The sequence below is a fragment of the Salvia hispanica genome, unplaced genomic scaffold (assembly GCF_023119035.1).
Source record: "Salvia hispanica cultivar TCC Black 2014 unplaced genomic scaffold, UniMelb_Shisp_WGS_1.0 HiC_scaffold_169, whole genome shotgun sequence".
Lineage (NCBI taxonomy): Eukaryota > Viridiplantae > Streptophyta > Magnoliopsida > Lamiales > Lamiaceae > Salvia > Salvia hispanica.
This window is the reverse complement of record NW_025951881.1, coordinates 174,332-191,415: the sequence shown is the minus strand read 5'-3', so window position 1 is coordinate 191,415 and position 17,084 is coordinate 174,332. Positions and strand designations below refer to the sequence as shown.

At 35.9% G+C, this 17,084-nt stretch overlaps 1 protein-coding gene across 1 annotated transcript; it reads left to right on the top strand.

Annotated features, from left to right (window-relative positions):
• The first annotated feature begins 10,161 nt into the window (after positions 1-10,161).
• LOC125198605 (ABC transporter B family member 19) lies at positions 10,162-16,530 on the top strand. Its single transcript, XM_048096929.1, has 10 exons — positions 10,162-10,696; positions 10,792-10,846; positions 11,230-11,405; positions 11,614-11,814; positions 12,080-12,339; positions 12,406-12,722; positions 12,810-13,033; positions 13,112-13,931; positions 14,011-14,252; positions 15,133-16,530. Exons 1-10 carry the CDS (start codon positions 10,451-10,453, stop codon positions 16,339-16,341), a joined length of 3,750 nt encoding a protein of 1,249 aa, XP_047952886.1. The 5' UTR covers positions 10,162-10,450; the 3' UTR covers positions 16,342-16,530.
• The last annotated feature ends 554 nt before the right edge of the window (positions 16,531-17,084 follow it).

Genomic DNA, 17,084 nt, shown 5'->3' with positions numbered 1-17,084 from the left:
ATAGTGTTACATGTACAACGAATGTGATAAGTTTTTTGAGAAATAAATTAAATGAAGAATGTAATGTCTAACTCAATATACATAAAAATAAATTAAAGTGAATGCTATTGACAAAGAAAGTTGTGAGACTTATATTTGAAGACTGTCAAATCGCTATCTTGATCTCTATATGGAAAGTTTGAAAATTCAACCACTCGTTAGTTATCTTTTAATCTTTAAACTACATAATAATGTAATGAAAATTTCAACATTTTAACTACATATAGATAAAAAAGACAGGCATTCCATTGCTCAACTTATGAGACACCAATTCGTAGTCTGCATTGGAAAACACTATTGATAAAGTTCATTAAATGTTCGTTAAGGAATAAGTACATCAAATGTAAATAGAATCACTATACACACTAAAGAAAGTACGTTAAACTGTATTTCTAAATATGTTGGTTAAGCTTTTAAAAAAAACGTCTCCATTATTAACGTCACAATTAAAATTAAGGGTCCTAAATGAAAGTGTTCCATAAAATTAAGGTGTAATGGACAATTGTGTCATCAACTTACAAGTTAAATTCGATTTTATTTATGTCATCAATTTTGGCCATTTTAAAAGCGTCTCTAATTTTATGTCCTTATAAGTTTGTTAATTGGAGTGAAAGTGCTATATAAGAAGAGAATACTACATCAACCGCATGTGGACGAGACCATTATCACCACATGAAGTGAAAAAATTCTAGCACGTAGACAAAATTGAATCCCGGGAGTTTTTTTATTAAAAAAAAACATGTAGCTCATCGTTTTTGTTAATTTCGTACATAAACTAGGTGTCATTTGCCTTCAAGTATTACTCCATTTATTTATAATACTCCATTTAATTTCAAAAGTATGAAACTTCCAAGGAGAAGATGTGCATAGCAAATGGAAGCTAGAAATATGCCAATGATGGATCATGAGCAATTGTCAAAAGAAGACTGTCACGCCAAGCAATCATTTCATGCTAACTTTGAGAATTCTAGGGTTTGTGAATTTCTGTGTCGAGAGTTCTACCAATTCTCTAGGCTAGCTCATGATGGTGAAATTTCGAAACTCTAATAAAATTGATCTTCTTTAGCATACATATTATTTGATGTGATACATAAGATAATTGTCTGTCATTAATTAATAATTAATCTAGTTTTTCCCATTCGAATTGGGCCCATAACACATGGCCAGGTTAGTTATAAAAATGTGACTCAAATAATTTATTTAGTTACACACTTACACTTCATATGGTGGACCATTTCTATTTCATATATATATATCAGTCTTTGAATTATTTTCACACTTTGCATCTCTGGATTTCAGCTTTACCTTTTCAATCTCAGCGATTATTTGTACTTGTTTATGGGCTTCTTTACCACCTTTACTAGCTATCTCTTGCCTTTTCTAGACTCATTGATTTCAATTTTGAATATAAGCATACATGATTTGTGTTTACTGAAAATGTTGTGCATTTGGAGTAAGGTTATGGATTTTAAAAATTAAAACCCTTTTTAATAATCAAACTAATCAACAATTCAAGATGTATTATCATGAAAATGTTTAATCTTAAGTGACAGGAAGATTTTTGGAAGTAACATAGTTATAGAATCTTGAATGAAGCTTCATAGCACTAAGCACATGGCTAGAAGATAGTAACCCTACACAAGCTGCTAATGGGAAAATATAAAATATGATTAATTTATTTAACCATGGCTTATCTGTTGTCCCCAAAAGCTGCTACACCACAACCAATAAAGCCAACTTACTTTCACTCCAAAACCCTAATTCTTAAACTCAAATTAATACATTTTAATGCAATAAAACTTTAATGAGAGACCACGGGCACCCAGTAACAAAAGATTCAAACTTTTGTCAAAGAATTAGCAGACCATTAGGGTCTGTTTTGTGACTTAATCTAACTTAAACATGTACTTTGTAATGTTAAATTATGATTAGTGGAGGAGCGGCCGCCCTCATTTTCTGAGTCTTTTCACACTGATTAATCCTTAATATATTTCAAATCACATCTTTAATAGATGCTAGACAATCGCACATACCTATGTCGAGGATTTTGTGTGATAGATGAAAGATGTTAGTTTAGTTTTTTTTTTCTTTCTTCTAAAACACGATCAATAATGTTTCCTGTTAACCACATGATGACTCAAACTCTCTGATTTATTAGATGAAGGAGAATCGTCTTACCAACTATGATACTCTAGTTCAAGACATGTAATCCAAATATAATTGTAAGATTTTATTTCAAATGTTGTGACATGTGTAATGACGTTCGAGTTTGCATCTAATGGGAGATCAAGTGTCTTGATTAAAACATGGCCTATTGTTTGTTGCAATAACATGGTTATTAAGGAAATGGAGTAATTTTCTATCCGGGGTTCAGAATTATGACTTGGACCTTGGCTTGACTGTCCATGACTCGAAATCCAACAAATTGGCTTGATTGGCATCTCTAAATATACGATTGTTCGTATATTTCTCTCTATTAAAAGGGAAATACAGAACTTGGGATTCAAAAACCTTCAATACTCGCTATAATTTATGGAATTTTTAATTGAGTAGGCGAACGAAATTAAACGCTATCATATGCATTAATCATGGAGTGGCTTAGGAATATTTAAGTTAAATTAATAAATACTACTCCTACTACGTACGATATCATAATTCTAAAGAAAGATGCTACTCTATACATAGCGTCTAGCTACGAATAAAATAGCTATATGGACCATTCTACATATATGATCTTCATAATATGTTTTTTCCTTTTCTCCTCCCACGTTTCTATGGCATTTTTACACCCATGCATGAGATCTATACATTATACTTTTCGTCTCAAGAATCCAATTATTGATAGCTTTTATAATGTGGTCAGGCAATTTTATTTTTTTCCAAAAAAAAGTATAGACAAAATCTGTCCAAATTTCATCATTTAATGAGTTTTTCTATTGTCCACTTTTAGAATTTAAATATAACTAATTAAGCTTAATATAAGTTTTATCTTAAATTATTAAGCTAAGTTATGAATTTCAACATATCTAGTATATCGCATATGTTATAATTATATTATAAATTTTATATACATTCACAATTATATTTATATATACTACTACTAGTATACTCCGTTTATTTTTGTATGTTGACTTGTGATTCGTGACTAAAACAATTTCGGAAGTGTATGTGAGTATTTAGTATGAGTGAGTGATTTAATAATAGTACCATAATATTTTATGAAGAAAAACCAAGATCTTTCCCTTCTAGCTAGAACGGGGTTGGTTTAATTGGGAAAATTTAATTCATTTTCTTATTTTTTTTTTCGATAAAGGCTATTTTCCAATAATGGACCCTAATGAACCCAATAAAGAATAGTTTTGATATTTAACGAAATAGAAAAAAAGTTGAGATTTTATGTAAAATAATGTACAGTATAAAATGTTGCAATGAACATACATAAAATGACAACAATTTTTTGTCATGAACCTCTTTATTAGCATGAGCCCGTGCTTGCCGCCTTAATGTATCGACCTTAGGGGTGGGGGGGGGGGGGGAAAGAATCTCACAAATTAGGATTTAATTAGATATACAATATTATTTATTTAGGTTTTGACTATATTATATACTCCGTGATTTATGAGGCTTACGTAAAATTATAAATCACCACACACAAAAAATAATAATAGTATAGTAATTAAGTGGAAATGTGGAATAATGAAATAAAACTTAAAACATACTATGCCACAAATCAATTATCCAAAATTAGTGTGGTTGCATAAAATCAGGATTGAGAATCCTTGACACCCTCTCATAATTGGAGGAATATCATATTTTGCAATATCGCAAACCTATGATCGATGTGACCTTTGAGCACATGCATTGCCCCCTCTCTATATAACCAATTATAATATATGCTTAAATACATTTAGAAACTGTAACTAAATAGACTAACAAACTACTAATCTATGTCAAATAAAATCCTACTATAGTACTACCTATACCCTAATATGGAATTAACCAACGACATATATTAGTCTACGAAAATTATTTAAAATGGACTCATACTAAATGATCAATTACTATGGTACAAATTAAAGGGTAGAAACTCCACTTAGTTATTTCGTTTCGTATTTCCCAGATTAAGCTTTGTTCCAAATCAGTGTTCACTCAACTCAATATATGTGTACCAAATGAAGCTTAGTTGATACTGATATTTCTATCATTTATAATCAGTAGTCTCTATGTCAATAAAACTTTTAATATCTACCAAAATTATTGATTGTAGATGGAGGAAACATGTAAAAAAGAAAAACGGTATGGTAGAATACAAGAATTAGAGTACGTGAGTGGGACAGTGTTTGGATTGATTTTGGCGTTCTCCTAAGAAACAAGGGGAGTTAATTAAAACTTTTATATGGGGATTCACGGTGTTTATGTTGATGCTTCAAATAAGACTTTAGCGTTTTATCATATTCGACCGTAAAAGTTGTGGTGTATAGAGCATGTGTTAGAATATAATTATTAGGAAAATGGGGGGCCTCAAACGAAATATCACAACCAAGGAAAGCGATATATGTCTAACTTCAAAATTGTTGAGTCTATTCCCATGTGTGATGGTACTGCAGGACAATTTTGGAGTTTTATTAATGTCATTGTTCCACAACTAGTGCTTAATTGTACTATTATAGTGCATATACATGCAATTTATATTTGCAATATTAGTATATTCAATTTGGAAGAATATGAAAATTGTAAAATGTGATCTTATCATATTTTTGAAACCGACTATTGTCAGGGTGTCTCCGGTGGCGCCCCTCCCACTAGGACCTCCACTAGCCCTTCCCACAAAAACTGTATGCCACGTCAGCACTAGCCCTTCCCATTTATTAGACTTCCCACTGAACTTCCCGCAATAAAATTAATAAATTAAATTAAAATTAAAATTTACGGAATTAAAATTTCGACACGAGCCGTATTTATAGAGTTTTTTTTTAAAAAAAATAAATTAATTAATTAATTTTTGGTGGGACGTCCGAGTGGGACGTCCTACCCACGCCACAGTGGCGGACGTCAGGTAGGACGTCGGGCTGAGGGGCGAGGCCATCCGACGGGCACTCGGGACGGGCGTGGACGCCCTTCCCGCTCCCTACGGCGGACGTCCGGTCGGACGTCGCCAACGGGCGACCGGGAGGGGCGCCGGTGGAGATACCCTTAGAGGAATATAAAAAGTAAATGAATATGTCATTGTAGACTATGAAAGGATGAGGGACGACATCGATCAATCTAAATCAATGATATGATCATTGTGTTATTGGAATTAATGTCTAGCAAAATCCAATCGGTAAAATAAGTTAACACCAAAAAATCCATAAAGTAGACACCCGAACTTACCAATTGGGACTTGGGAGTAAATTAAACATTGGGTTAATTGTAATTAAAATGGAAGTAATTTATAATTATAATCAGATTATGTAGTTATTATGTAACATAAAAACAATAGTAAAATTTCAATATTTTACAGTTTATTAAGCTCCCACAAAGTGTGTGCTAACTTTTGTTTGAATACCCCACCTTAAATATATCCTCAATTCCTCATGATACCCCTAAAAAATGCATACGGCTCACTATCTTAATTTATAATTTGTCCTTGATAGACTATCTTCTTCACTAAACAAATATCCACATAATATTTTAATAAAATTAATACCATCTTCATTATTGTACCCTATTATTGGACAAAAGAAAGTAGTAATATTTTATACATATCCGATGTGATGATAAAATGGTTGTGTCGCCTGAGGAATACTCGTGAAGAAAAAAAAACATTCCTAAATATTAATGTAACGATTTTTGACATGATACACATATGAACTAGGGTATGGCTATCATATATAGTCTTTTTTCGACCAAAATGCACTATTGGAAGATTTGTCCTTTTATTCATTGAAAAATTTCTCTTAAGGGCATATTTGTCATTTGACTGGATGCTTCAAGCACAAAGTTTGGCCATCTTAAGGGCATATTTGTCTTTATACGCTTTTGCTTAAAAGAACAAAGCATGATTTACACAAATTAATTATGTCCTAATACAGTAATACTAATTGAACTGTTTATGTTTTTTTTCCTGTATTTTTATTGGATGGTTTACTCCAATATATTGTATTTTAATAGGTGCAAAGTAAATTAATGGGAGGTAAAAACTAAAAAGGCACGTTTTGCTCCTATATATATACATTTGTCGTCTGTGTAGTACATTCTTTTGTTAGTATTATTTGAGAAAAAAAATCCCACTTTTTGCTATTTATTTTGGAACTCCTTCGATGTACTTTTAGTAAATTATTTTTCACCCACTATACTATAGTTGTTTTGGGTTTTTGCCCTTAGTGTTCATGGGTAAAGTAAATCAAAGGTACATAAGACAAAATTTAAATTTCTCAGTACAAAGGCAAAAAAAATGAAACTAAAAGTACAAGTAACAAAAATACGAAATAAAATATTTTTTCAATGAATCAATTTTTGATAAAAAAAAAACTTTTGATCATACTCTCACTTACCCTGATCTAATAGAGCAGGGAGGAGGTCAAGCATGGTAAATCAAGAGTCTATTTATCATAAAAACTTTGTCATACCCGAAAATGTATTGCAAACTTGTACATGGATGGGAAAATTATTAATTATATATATATATATATATATATATAAATAAGGCCATGTTTGGTTGGCAGGAAAATGATTCCTGGGAAAATGAATCCCGAGAATATGATTCCTAGTAACTTTACTTTACTGTGTTTGGACAATATCAAGATTTTAAATTTATATTTAATTTAAACACCATACTAAAAATATACTTATTATTATTTATATTTGTTACAAAAGAATAATATTATAAAAATTTTAATAAATTTTTAATTATAAATAATACTCCTAATATTTATATTATTATATTTATTATTACGATGGATAGTTTAAATATGGATTATCCATCGTAATATATAGTAATATAATTATAATTATAGTTACATGGAGTACTATACTCATATATTATAATAATAAATATAATATTTACGGATATTATAACTGAATAAATTTTATAAATTAGAATTGCACTATGACTTTGTTGATTAATTATTAATTTATAAAATAAAATAATAATTATTAATTATTTAATTTATATAATATAATTATATTTTAATTACTAATTATTAATAAATTATTAATTACTATTATGAAATATTATAAATTATAGTTATAATTATGATAATTTTAGTTATAGTTATTTATTATAGTGAAATTAAGTATGATTTATAATTTTAAATTATTTTTAAAACATTGTAAATAATAATAATAATAATAACTATACTGTATTGCTTAAATATGTACAAATCCTAAAACTTGGAAAAATAATACCTAAGAAAAGTTATGATTCAGAATCCTAGAAAATTGTACTAATTTTCCTTGTTCTCGGATTCTGATTACTTTACCAGTTTGATTAAAAACTGTTTTACAAACACAATAATTTAAAATTTAAAGAATCAGATTACTTTCCCAGACATAATCCTGACAACTAAATATGGGCTAAATGATTAATCGTAGCTGCTTGTATGCTACACTTGGTTTTATTACAAAAGGTAGACATAATAGACAAGCAAACTGCTCATGTGAAATAATATAATTGTTAGTGTTTGTTTTTTTCTTCATACATTTCGCCAAAATCATAATTATATTCAGACAGGATTATCAATTAGAACGCATGCCACATAACTAGAAAATTAAAACCGACAATCTTATTTTTGAATCCTAATTGTTGTTAATAGTATGTGGGATGTGGCTCAATTAAACACTCATGTTTGTTTAGGGCTAAATGTCCTGAACTTTGTATAGTCAAATCTAATCGAGCCAAATATATTGTTATCTATTCATCTCTACCTATCTACCTATACCTATCTCTAGATCTATGTATTTATAGAGAAGACATTCATCGGTTGGATATCTTAAATTCACATTTTACTCAAATCAGTCTTCCATCATTTATCACATTTACCAGCAACAATAAAAGAGTAACATTTAATAAATGAGTTCTAAAATAAAAATAATGGGACAAATAGAAAGAGACGGTTAGAGTATTTGTTTATTACTACTATTTTCGTTTCACAATGGGAATCACATCTTCACATTAGATGTGGATACAGATTTTAAAACATGTAAATAATATTGGGTTGGAAAAATTAGTAGAATATGTGCCCATTTTTTATATTAGTTTCATAATAAAATGTAAGTGAAGTGAGTTAGTGGAATGTGAGACCTATGAACCCTCTACGGTAAAAGTGAAATAAAGCTCTTATTGTGGGACGAACATAAATGATCAAATATACTCTTATTATGGGACGAAAGAGTATTTAACAAAGAGTTTAAGTGTCATAAGCTCCTACTGTAACCATTTTTGTGTAGGAAATAACTTTAATTTGGTCTAATTATAGTTCATAACCCAACAAACTTGATTCTTTAGCCATAACAAATTTTACTATACAAGCTTAAATGAGCTTTTATTGAACTCAAATCCAAATAAATTATCAACATCTTGTTCCTATCATCACTCCACTTTGATTATTTTGCTCGATTTTTATATGGGAAAACAAAAATATCTCCTTTTAGACGCAATAAATGCACAATCAAATTGAAGTGTGTGTGTGTGTCCATTCCAAACGGGGTTCCACCAATATCTTTAACTATAACGCAGGGAGAATGGTCTGATTTGAGCTCAGAATATATTAAATGCACAAATTATAGCACCGCTCTTTATTTTCATATTATATGCTTGTTAGTAACACTATATTCTAAATTTAATAAAAGTATTCTCTAGTATGAATTTATATTCCATGTGTTTATTAGATATTAGTATTAAATTTACTAGATGTGTTGAAAGTAAAATATTTTAAATTTTGGAACTCGTTAATTGTTATTGTTTCGAGCTTTACTATTATTGTATGAAAACCTTTAGTACTACTACAAACAATCCTACTATGCCCATTTTTGCTAAAATTACACATTATTTACATTGAAACATATTAACAAAATAAGACAAATTAACTTAATAGTGCTTCAATTTTACCCACGGGATTTTAACGAGACCATAGTTAGTGCTTTAATTATTTTACGTATGTATGTAAATATGGAGACAGTATAACAAACTATATTTGCCCTATGGATGTCGACATTTTCATATCAACTCTTTTTAACGAAATTTCATTCCCATATTAGGTACATACACTAAGATTAATTATTAGTAATTAAATGCAGTACTAGCAGAGGAGTATAAATTTTGTTGGTCATACTTTGCTAGTTCAGTAAATGACACTTAAAAATTCAATTCTATTAAAAATTCAATTTATACTACTTCTGTTAATAGTAGTAATCTTCTTTTTTCATAATAGATCATACTCCAAAATTAGTCACGTTTTAATTTTTATAAATAATTTAATAAGATGGATCCTAAATTTTTATATTCTCCAGTTAATATAAGTTGACTTTTTAGCGTAAAACGAAGTTACTGATTAAGAAAGGGGAATGGGATTATAAGAAAAGAGATGATGAAAATGACCAAATGAGCTGAAAATAACAAAATGAAAAGGAAATGATCTTAAAAGTGAAAAAAAGACCTCAACAAAATTGGAATCTTATTTAATACTTAAATCTCTAATGCAATTTAATTTTACAAATGATCGTATTATACCTTCTATATTCACCAAATACTAAATTTGCAGTCCACCCCTATTAAAAGATCATTCGATGTCTCTATTTCCAACTAGACCTAACCAAAATCCAAATCATCATCCCCACTTAATGCTTTCGGTTTTCAAGAATCATTAGCAATATGAAAGAAAATAATTACTCATGCTAAAATCCACTAATAAAAAATTTTCAAGATTTTCCCCATAAAAATAATTCCAAAAAATTAAAAACACCTTGAGCCACTGCAAAAATTGACAGCAAGATAAAAATAGTAAAGAGAGATGGAGTCTCACATATATCAATGTGTTTCCCAGATTCCCTTTAACCTTAGTTAAATCTGATCACCCCCTTCACCTCTATAAGTACACCCACTCTCTCTCTTCCCACACTCACTCTCTCCTTCCTCACACTAGCTGCTTCTCTCTCTCTCTTTCCGGTAAAACCCAACTCCATTTCCCTCTCTCCCTCCACAGCTTGGGCGAATTTACTACAACAATCCAATCCAATCCCATTATTCCATTTTCTTTCAAGATTCGTATATTCCTTTCTTGATATGCTGAAAAGGGAAAGACCCAGCAGAAGCATAGCCATGCACCGCCCTTAATCGAGCTGGGTTCGTCGCCGGCGGCGGAAAGCTAGCATCTTTACTCGCCCCAATTGCTAAAGACTCGATTTTTAACTTCTTCAAGTTTTGAAAAAAATGGCGGAGGGGGGCGACGGGAAGGCAATGCCGGAGTCGGAGAAGAAGAAGGAGCAGAGCCTGCCGTTCTACCAGCTGTTCTCGTTCGCGGACAAGTACGACGTCGTGCTGATGATCGCCGGCAGCCTCGGCGCCGTCGTGCACGGCTCCTCCATGCCCGTTTTCTTCCTCCTCTTCGGCGAGATGGTCAATGGCTTCGGGAAGAATCAGATGGATTTGCACAAGATGACCCATGAAGTTTCAAAGGTTCAAACTTTATAGTATATTAACTTCTTGATTTGATTTTACTACTCATTGATCAGATCTGAAGGCCATGTTTTGTTTTGCTTTGTTTGGTGCAGTATGCTCTGTATTTCGTGTATCTTGGACTCGTGGTCTGCTTCTCCTCCTACGCAGGTTTGAATTTGTGATCCCTCAGATTTCTTTAGCAATTTCTGTTTCTTGATTTTGGCAATTGTTTTTTAAAATATGTTGTTTTTCGTGTGCAAATTAATGTGGGGTGGTGTTTTTAATTCAATTTTTTAATTATTTGGTACTGTGTTAGCCAGTTCAATTCGGATCAGTGGCACGTGGTCCGTGGACCGTCTCTTTGTCTTGATCCTCATCACCTGTCCAAATCTTGAAAATTTCCCCCCTTTTATTTCATCTCACCACATATCTCCATCCATGCTGATACTCGAGAATTTAATGAGTTCCCATTTGTAACCTTTCTGCACTTGGATCATACTCATCAATTTTGGTATCATTCTTGCTCATTCTTACTTGTCTCAAATGTACAGAAATCGCATGTTGGATGTACACCGGTGAGAGGCAAGCTGGCACTTTGAGGAAGAAGTATTTGGAGGCTGTGCTGAGGCAGGATGTCGGATTCTTCGACACCGATGCTAGAACCGGTGATATCGTTTTCAGTGTTTCAACTGATACTCTACTTGTTCAAGATGCCATTAGTGAGAAGGTAGAAATCTTGATATATGCATTATTCCTTTCTTGTTGTGCATTTACTGTGTTTCTAACGGTAAGAATCATCTATCTAGATCGAACTAGCATTTAATGCTGTGAGGTTGAGCTTATGTTAAAAGAAGTAACTTTATTTTATATATCTACTGTAGTAGTTTTGGTGAAAGTTTAGTTGAATGTGTTCTTTGTGTGCTTGGGGGTTATAGGTTGGCAACTTCATTCATTATCTTTCGACGTTCTTGGCCGGGCTGGTGGTTGGTTTTGTATCGGCGTGGAAGCTGGCTCTACTCAGTGTGGCTGTGATTCCCGGCATTGCCTTTGCCGGTGGTTTGTACGCGTACACTCTCACGGGGCTCACCTCCAAGAGTCGGGAATCATATGCAAATGCTAATATAATTGCTGAGCAGGTGAGTTTGGGGCAAAATGATCACATTACTTTCATTTTGCTACTTTTTGTAATGCTTTTGCACTGCACAACCATGTTTCTTCTGTGGAAATGTTAATTAAAGAAGCTTCACCTAGAGCCTTATTGAGCCTATTTTCATGCACTACTACAGTTGGAATGATGTTAAATCATTTGTTACTTTGTTAGTTTTAAGATGCCAATGGTGGTGGCTTGATTGCATCATTGCAGACATTTGACAATTTACTTTACTCTTTGTGTAAATGTAGTCCATTGCACAAGTTAGGACGGTTTACTCCTATGTTGGTGAGACGAAAGCCCTTGGTGCATATTCAGACTTGATCCACAACACGTTAAAACTGGGGTACAAAGCTGGGATGGCTAAAGGGCTTGGATTAGGATGCACCTATGGCATAGCATGCATGTCGTGGGCTCTTGTTTTCTGGTATGCCGGTGTTTTCATCAGAAACGGACAGACGGATGGTGGCAAGGCGTTCACGGCGATCTTTTCTGCCATTGTTGGTGGCATGTAAGATAAATTGCTAAAACTTGCTCAATTTTTTCTTAGGCAAGGGTTCTGATAGTTTGTGTGCAGGAGCTTGGGCCAGTCGTTTTCAAATCTTGGAGCGTTCAGCAAAGGGAAAGCTGCTGGATACAAGTTGATGGAGATAATCAAGCAAAAACCGACCATAGTTGACGACACGTTTAATGGCAACTGCTTGAGTGACATCAGAGGAAACATTGAGTTCAAGAATGTGACATTTAGTTATCCATCTAGACCTGATGTGATCATCTTCAGAGACTTCTCCATTTTCTTTCCTGCTGGAAAGACAGTGGCTGTAGTTGGTGGTAGTGGTTCGGGGAAAAGCACCGTGGTCTCGTTGATAGAGAGATTTTACGATCCTAATCAGGGTAAGTTGATAAGCTCTTTTACAGTTTTAGGGCGAGTATCAAAATACCAGTCGATTGATTTTCCTATAACATTGTGCAAATGGACAGGTGAGATTTTGCTGGACAATGTTGACATCAAGACACTGCAGCTTAGATGGCTGCGCAATCAAATTGGTTTGGTGAACCAAGAACCGGCTCTCTTTGCAACCACGATACTCGAAAACATTATCTATGGGAAGCCCGACGCGACCATGGCAGAAGTTGAGGCTGCTGCATCCGCTGCTAATGCCCACAGCTTCATCACCTTGCTTCCCAACGGATACAACACTCAGGTTTGTTTCGTTTTTGATGTAGTCATGCAACAGATAAGCTGAGTTTGGTTTAAGTTTACATGCTCAATCTGATTTCAGGTTGGGGAGCGTGGCGTGCAGCTCTCCGGGGGACAGAAGCAGAGAATAGCGATTGCAAGGGCAATGCTGAAGGACCCAAAGATACTTCTTCTTGATGAAGCCACTAGCGCACTGGATGCAAGCTCCGAGAGCATCGTTCAGGAGGCTCTGGATCGTCTGATGATCGGGAGGACTACCGTTGTTGTGGCGCACCGTCTATCAACAATAAGAAACGTCGATTCCATCGCAGTTATTCAGCAAGGGCAGGTTGTTGAAACCGGAACACATGAAGAGCTGATCTCCAAAGCTGGTGCCTATGCATCATTGATCAGATTCCAAGAAATGGTGGGTAACAGAGATTTATCGAACCCTTCAACCCGTCGCACACGCTCAACGCGCCTGAGTCACTCGTTGTCGACAAAGTCTCTTAGCCTCCGGTCAGGTAGCCTAAGAAACTTGAGCTATTCCTACAGCACGGGCGCTGATGGTCGTATCGAGATGGTGTCAAATGCCGAAACCGAAAGGAAGAACCCCGCACCGGCCGGTTACTTCTGCAGGCTGCTCACGCTCAATGCTCCCGAATGGCCATATTCGATCATGGGAGCCGTAGGATCGGTCCTTTCCGGATTCATCGGCCCAACTTTTGCTATCGTGATGAGTAACATGATCGAGGTTTTCTACTATCGCAACCCCACTGCCATGGAACGGAAGACGAAGGAGTACGTCTTCATATACATCGGAGCCGGTCTCTACGCTGTCGTCGCGTATCTCATTCAGCACTACTTCTTCAGCATCATGGGAGAGAACCTCACCACAAGAGTAAGAAGGATGATGCTTGCAGGTATATTATGTTACATTTGTTCATTTTGTACATATTAGAAAATTAGCCTCTTGACATTAGTTTTTTAAATCATTCTCAGCGATTTTGAGGAACGAAGTGGCATGGTTCGACGAGGAGGAGAACAACTCGAGCCTCCTCGCAGCCCGATTAGCCACCGATGCAGCGGACGTGAAATCTGCCATCGCAGAGAGGATATCGGTGGTGCTTCAGAACATGACGTCGCTTCTGACTTCATTCATCGTCGCCTTCATTGTCGAATGGAGAGTCTCACTACTGATCTTGGGCACCTTCCCTCTCCTAGTCCTAGCAAACTTTGCTCAGGTATTAACTTTCATAAAAACTGCTTCTTTGTTGGTATTTGAAAGTTAATAAGGCCCATAACAATTAACTTTGCTCAGGTATTAACTTTCCCATAAAATTTGCTTCTTTTCCCATAAAAATTGCTTCTTTGATGGTATTTGAAAGTTAATAAGACCCTAGAGAGAGGACAGAATGGTAATTACAAATTGTCATAAAAATTGAATCTTGGAATCCTAATTCCAACACAAGAAGACAAGGAAGTGAATACAAACGTGGGAATGGTGCTTCACACGTGCTTCCTTCCTTCCTTCAAACCTGCTCCATGACTCCTTGAAACTCGCACAGTTTGAACTTTGAACTATACACATAACAAACAAAAAACACACATATAACAGAGAGAGGATTGCATTATTGCATCAGCCCCAAAGAGACTGAGAAGTGTGCAGGTTTCTTATCCGAGTCATATGTGGACTGTGGTGGTAGCAGACATTGTTGAATATTGGTTTCTCAGTCAATTCTTTTAACTATTAACCTTTTACTGTAGCAAAACTGAAGCTTTTTAACCTTGTTTCTGCCATTATAGAGAGCAGTGAGCGTCAGTTTTTATGTCTCTGGGCCCCAATCTTGTTGCTGTAATGCCAGTCTTTGATTTGAATATGGCCTCTTCTTCCACTCCCATTAACTATTTCTTGCCAGACCAGAGATTCTTATCTCGTGATAGCACATCTTTTTCACTTTCCAATTAAATACTATATCTATTTTATGTTTCAATTTACTTTCTTTTTCCTTTTTTTTTTCAATGCCTGTTGTTGTTTGATGTTTTCATGTGTTGTGAGATAATGGATGTGAATTTCGATATGTGATGGTGTATCTGATGATTTGTTGGTCTTGAATGTGGCAGCAACTCTCTCTCAAAGGGTTTGCCGGGGACACTGCGAAGGCACATGCGAAAACGAGCATGATCGCAGGGGAAGGAGTGAGCAACATTAGAACCGTGGCGGCGTTCAATGCGCAAGAAAAGATCCTCTCTCTGTTCTGCCACGAGCTTCGTCTCCCTCAGCGTCGGAGCCTCGCGCGTAGCATGTCTTCGGGTTTCCTGTTCGGTCTCTCTCAGCTGGCTCTTTACGGATCCGAAGCTTTGATTCTTTGGTACGGTGCACACCTAGTTAGCAAGGGCGTATCAACCTTTTCGAAGGTCATCAAGGTGTTTGTGGTCTTGGTCATCACAGCTAATTCGGTTGCGGAGACGGTCAGCCTCGCACCCGAAATCATCAGGGGTGGAGAAGCCGTCGGTTCGGTCTTCTCGATTTTAGACCGGTCCACGAGGATTGATCCAGATGATCCAGAGGCGGAGACTGTTGATTCAGTTCGCGGTGACATTGAGCTCCGTCATGTCGACTTTGCTTACCCTTCTCGTCCCGACGTGATGGTGTTCAAGGACTTGAGCCTTAGGATTCGGGCAGGGCAGAGCCAGGCGCTCGTGGGAGCGAGCGGGTCGGGGAAGAGCTCGGTGATAGCATTGATCGAGAGGTTTTACGATCCCCTCTCCGGTAAAGTCATGATCGATGGGAGAGATATTCGGAGATTGAACCTGAAGTCTCTCCGGCTCAAGATCGGCCTCGTGCAGCAAGAGCCGGCCCTCTTCGCCGCCAGCATTCTCGACAACATCGCCTACGGGAAAGACGGAGCGACCGAGGCCGAGGTGATCGAGGCGGCGCGCGCCGCAAACGTGCACACGTTCGTCAGCGGGCTGCCCGAGGGCTACAAGACCCCGGTCGGGGAGCGAGGCGTCCAGCTCTCAGGCGGGCAGAAGCAGCGGATCGCAATAGCGCGGGCCGTGCTCAAGGACCCCTCGATCCTACTTCTCGACGAGGCTACGAGCGCCCTCGACGCCGAGTCGGAGTGCGTCCTGCAGGAGGCGCTCGAGAGGCTGATGAGAGGGCGGACCACCGTGCTAGTCGCGCACCGGCTCTCCACCATACGAGGGGTGGACAACATCGGCGTGGTGCAAGATGGACGAATTGTCGAGCAGGGCAGCCACGGCGAGCTCGTGAGCCGGCCGGAGGGGGCTTACTCGAGGCTACTCCAACTGCAACATCATCGCATATGAAGATGAATTCAACCTAGCAACGGCTTTATTAATTAACCCTTGTTTTTTTTTTCACTTTCCTTTTTTTTCAAAATTTATTTTGTTATGGTGATTAGATGTAGATATTGTGATGATGTGAGGACTGTATTTTCAAGAATGACCACTCCATTCTCAAGTGTGCTAAAATCAATATAACCACGTTCGAACGAACTTCAGTGTAAGGAAACTTGTCTCGTATCGATTGTGTGAGCGAAAAAAAGTTGGGAGATGGCGACGTAAACTACGGGAAGGGCACACAAGCACGATCACGTGCTCGACGTTTGATGGAACGAATGATCAAAACTAGTAAGAAAAAGGAGTTGTCTAAATTTTATGAGAAAAAGGCAAGAGACAATGTTGACAGATCCTAGCATGTTACTAAGGATTCATAAAAGAAAGGTGAGAATGATGCATGTGAATGCGCAAATGAACTAACTCTAAAAAGGAAAACAAAAGGAAAGGACATTATTATTGAATCATACTCCTATATGGATTAAACTACGATATAGGGTTTTAATTCATTACAATTAGACTTTAATTAATGTGTGCAGATAATAGTTTATGTTCATTTAATATGTTAAGGTGGTGTTCGGTTTCCAAAATAAAATAATACCAAGATACAATCTAAGATTGAGTTGTGAGATTATTTTAGTTATAAGGGATTAGCTATTACTAATTATCCCATGATTATCCATTTAGGATTGAGCTGTGGGATTGAATCTTAT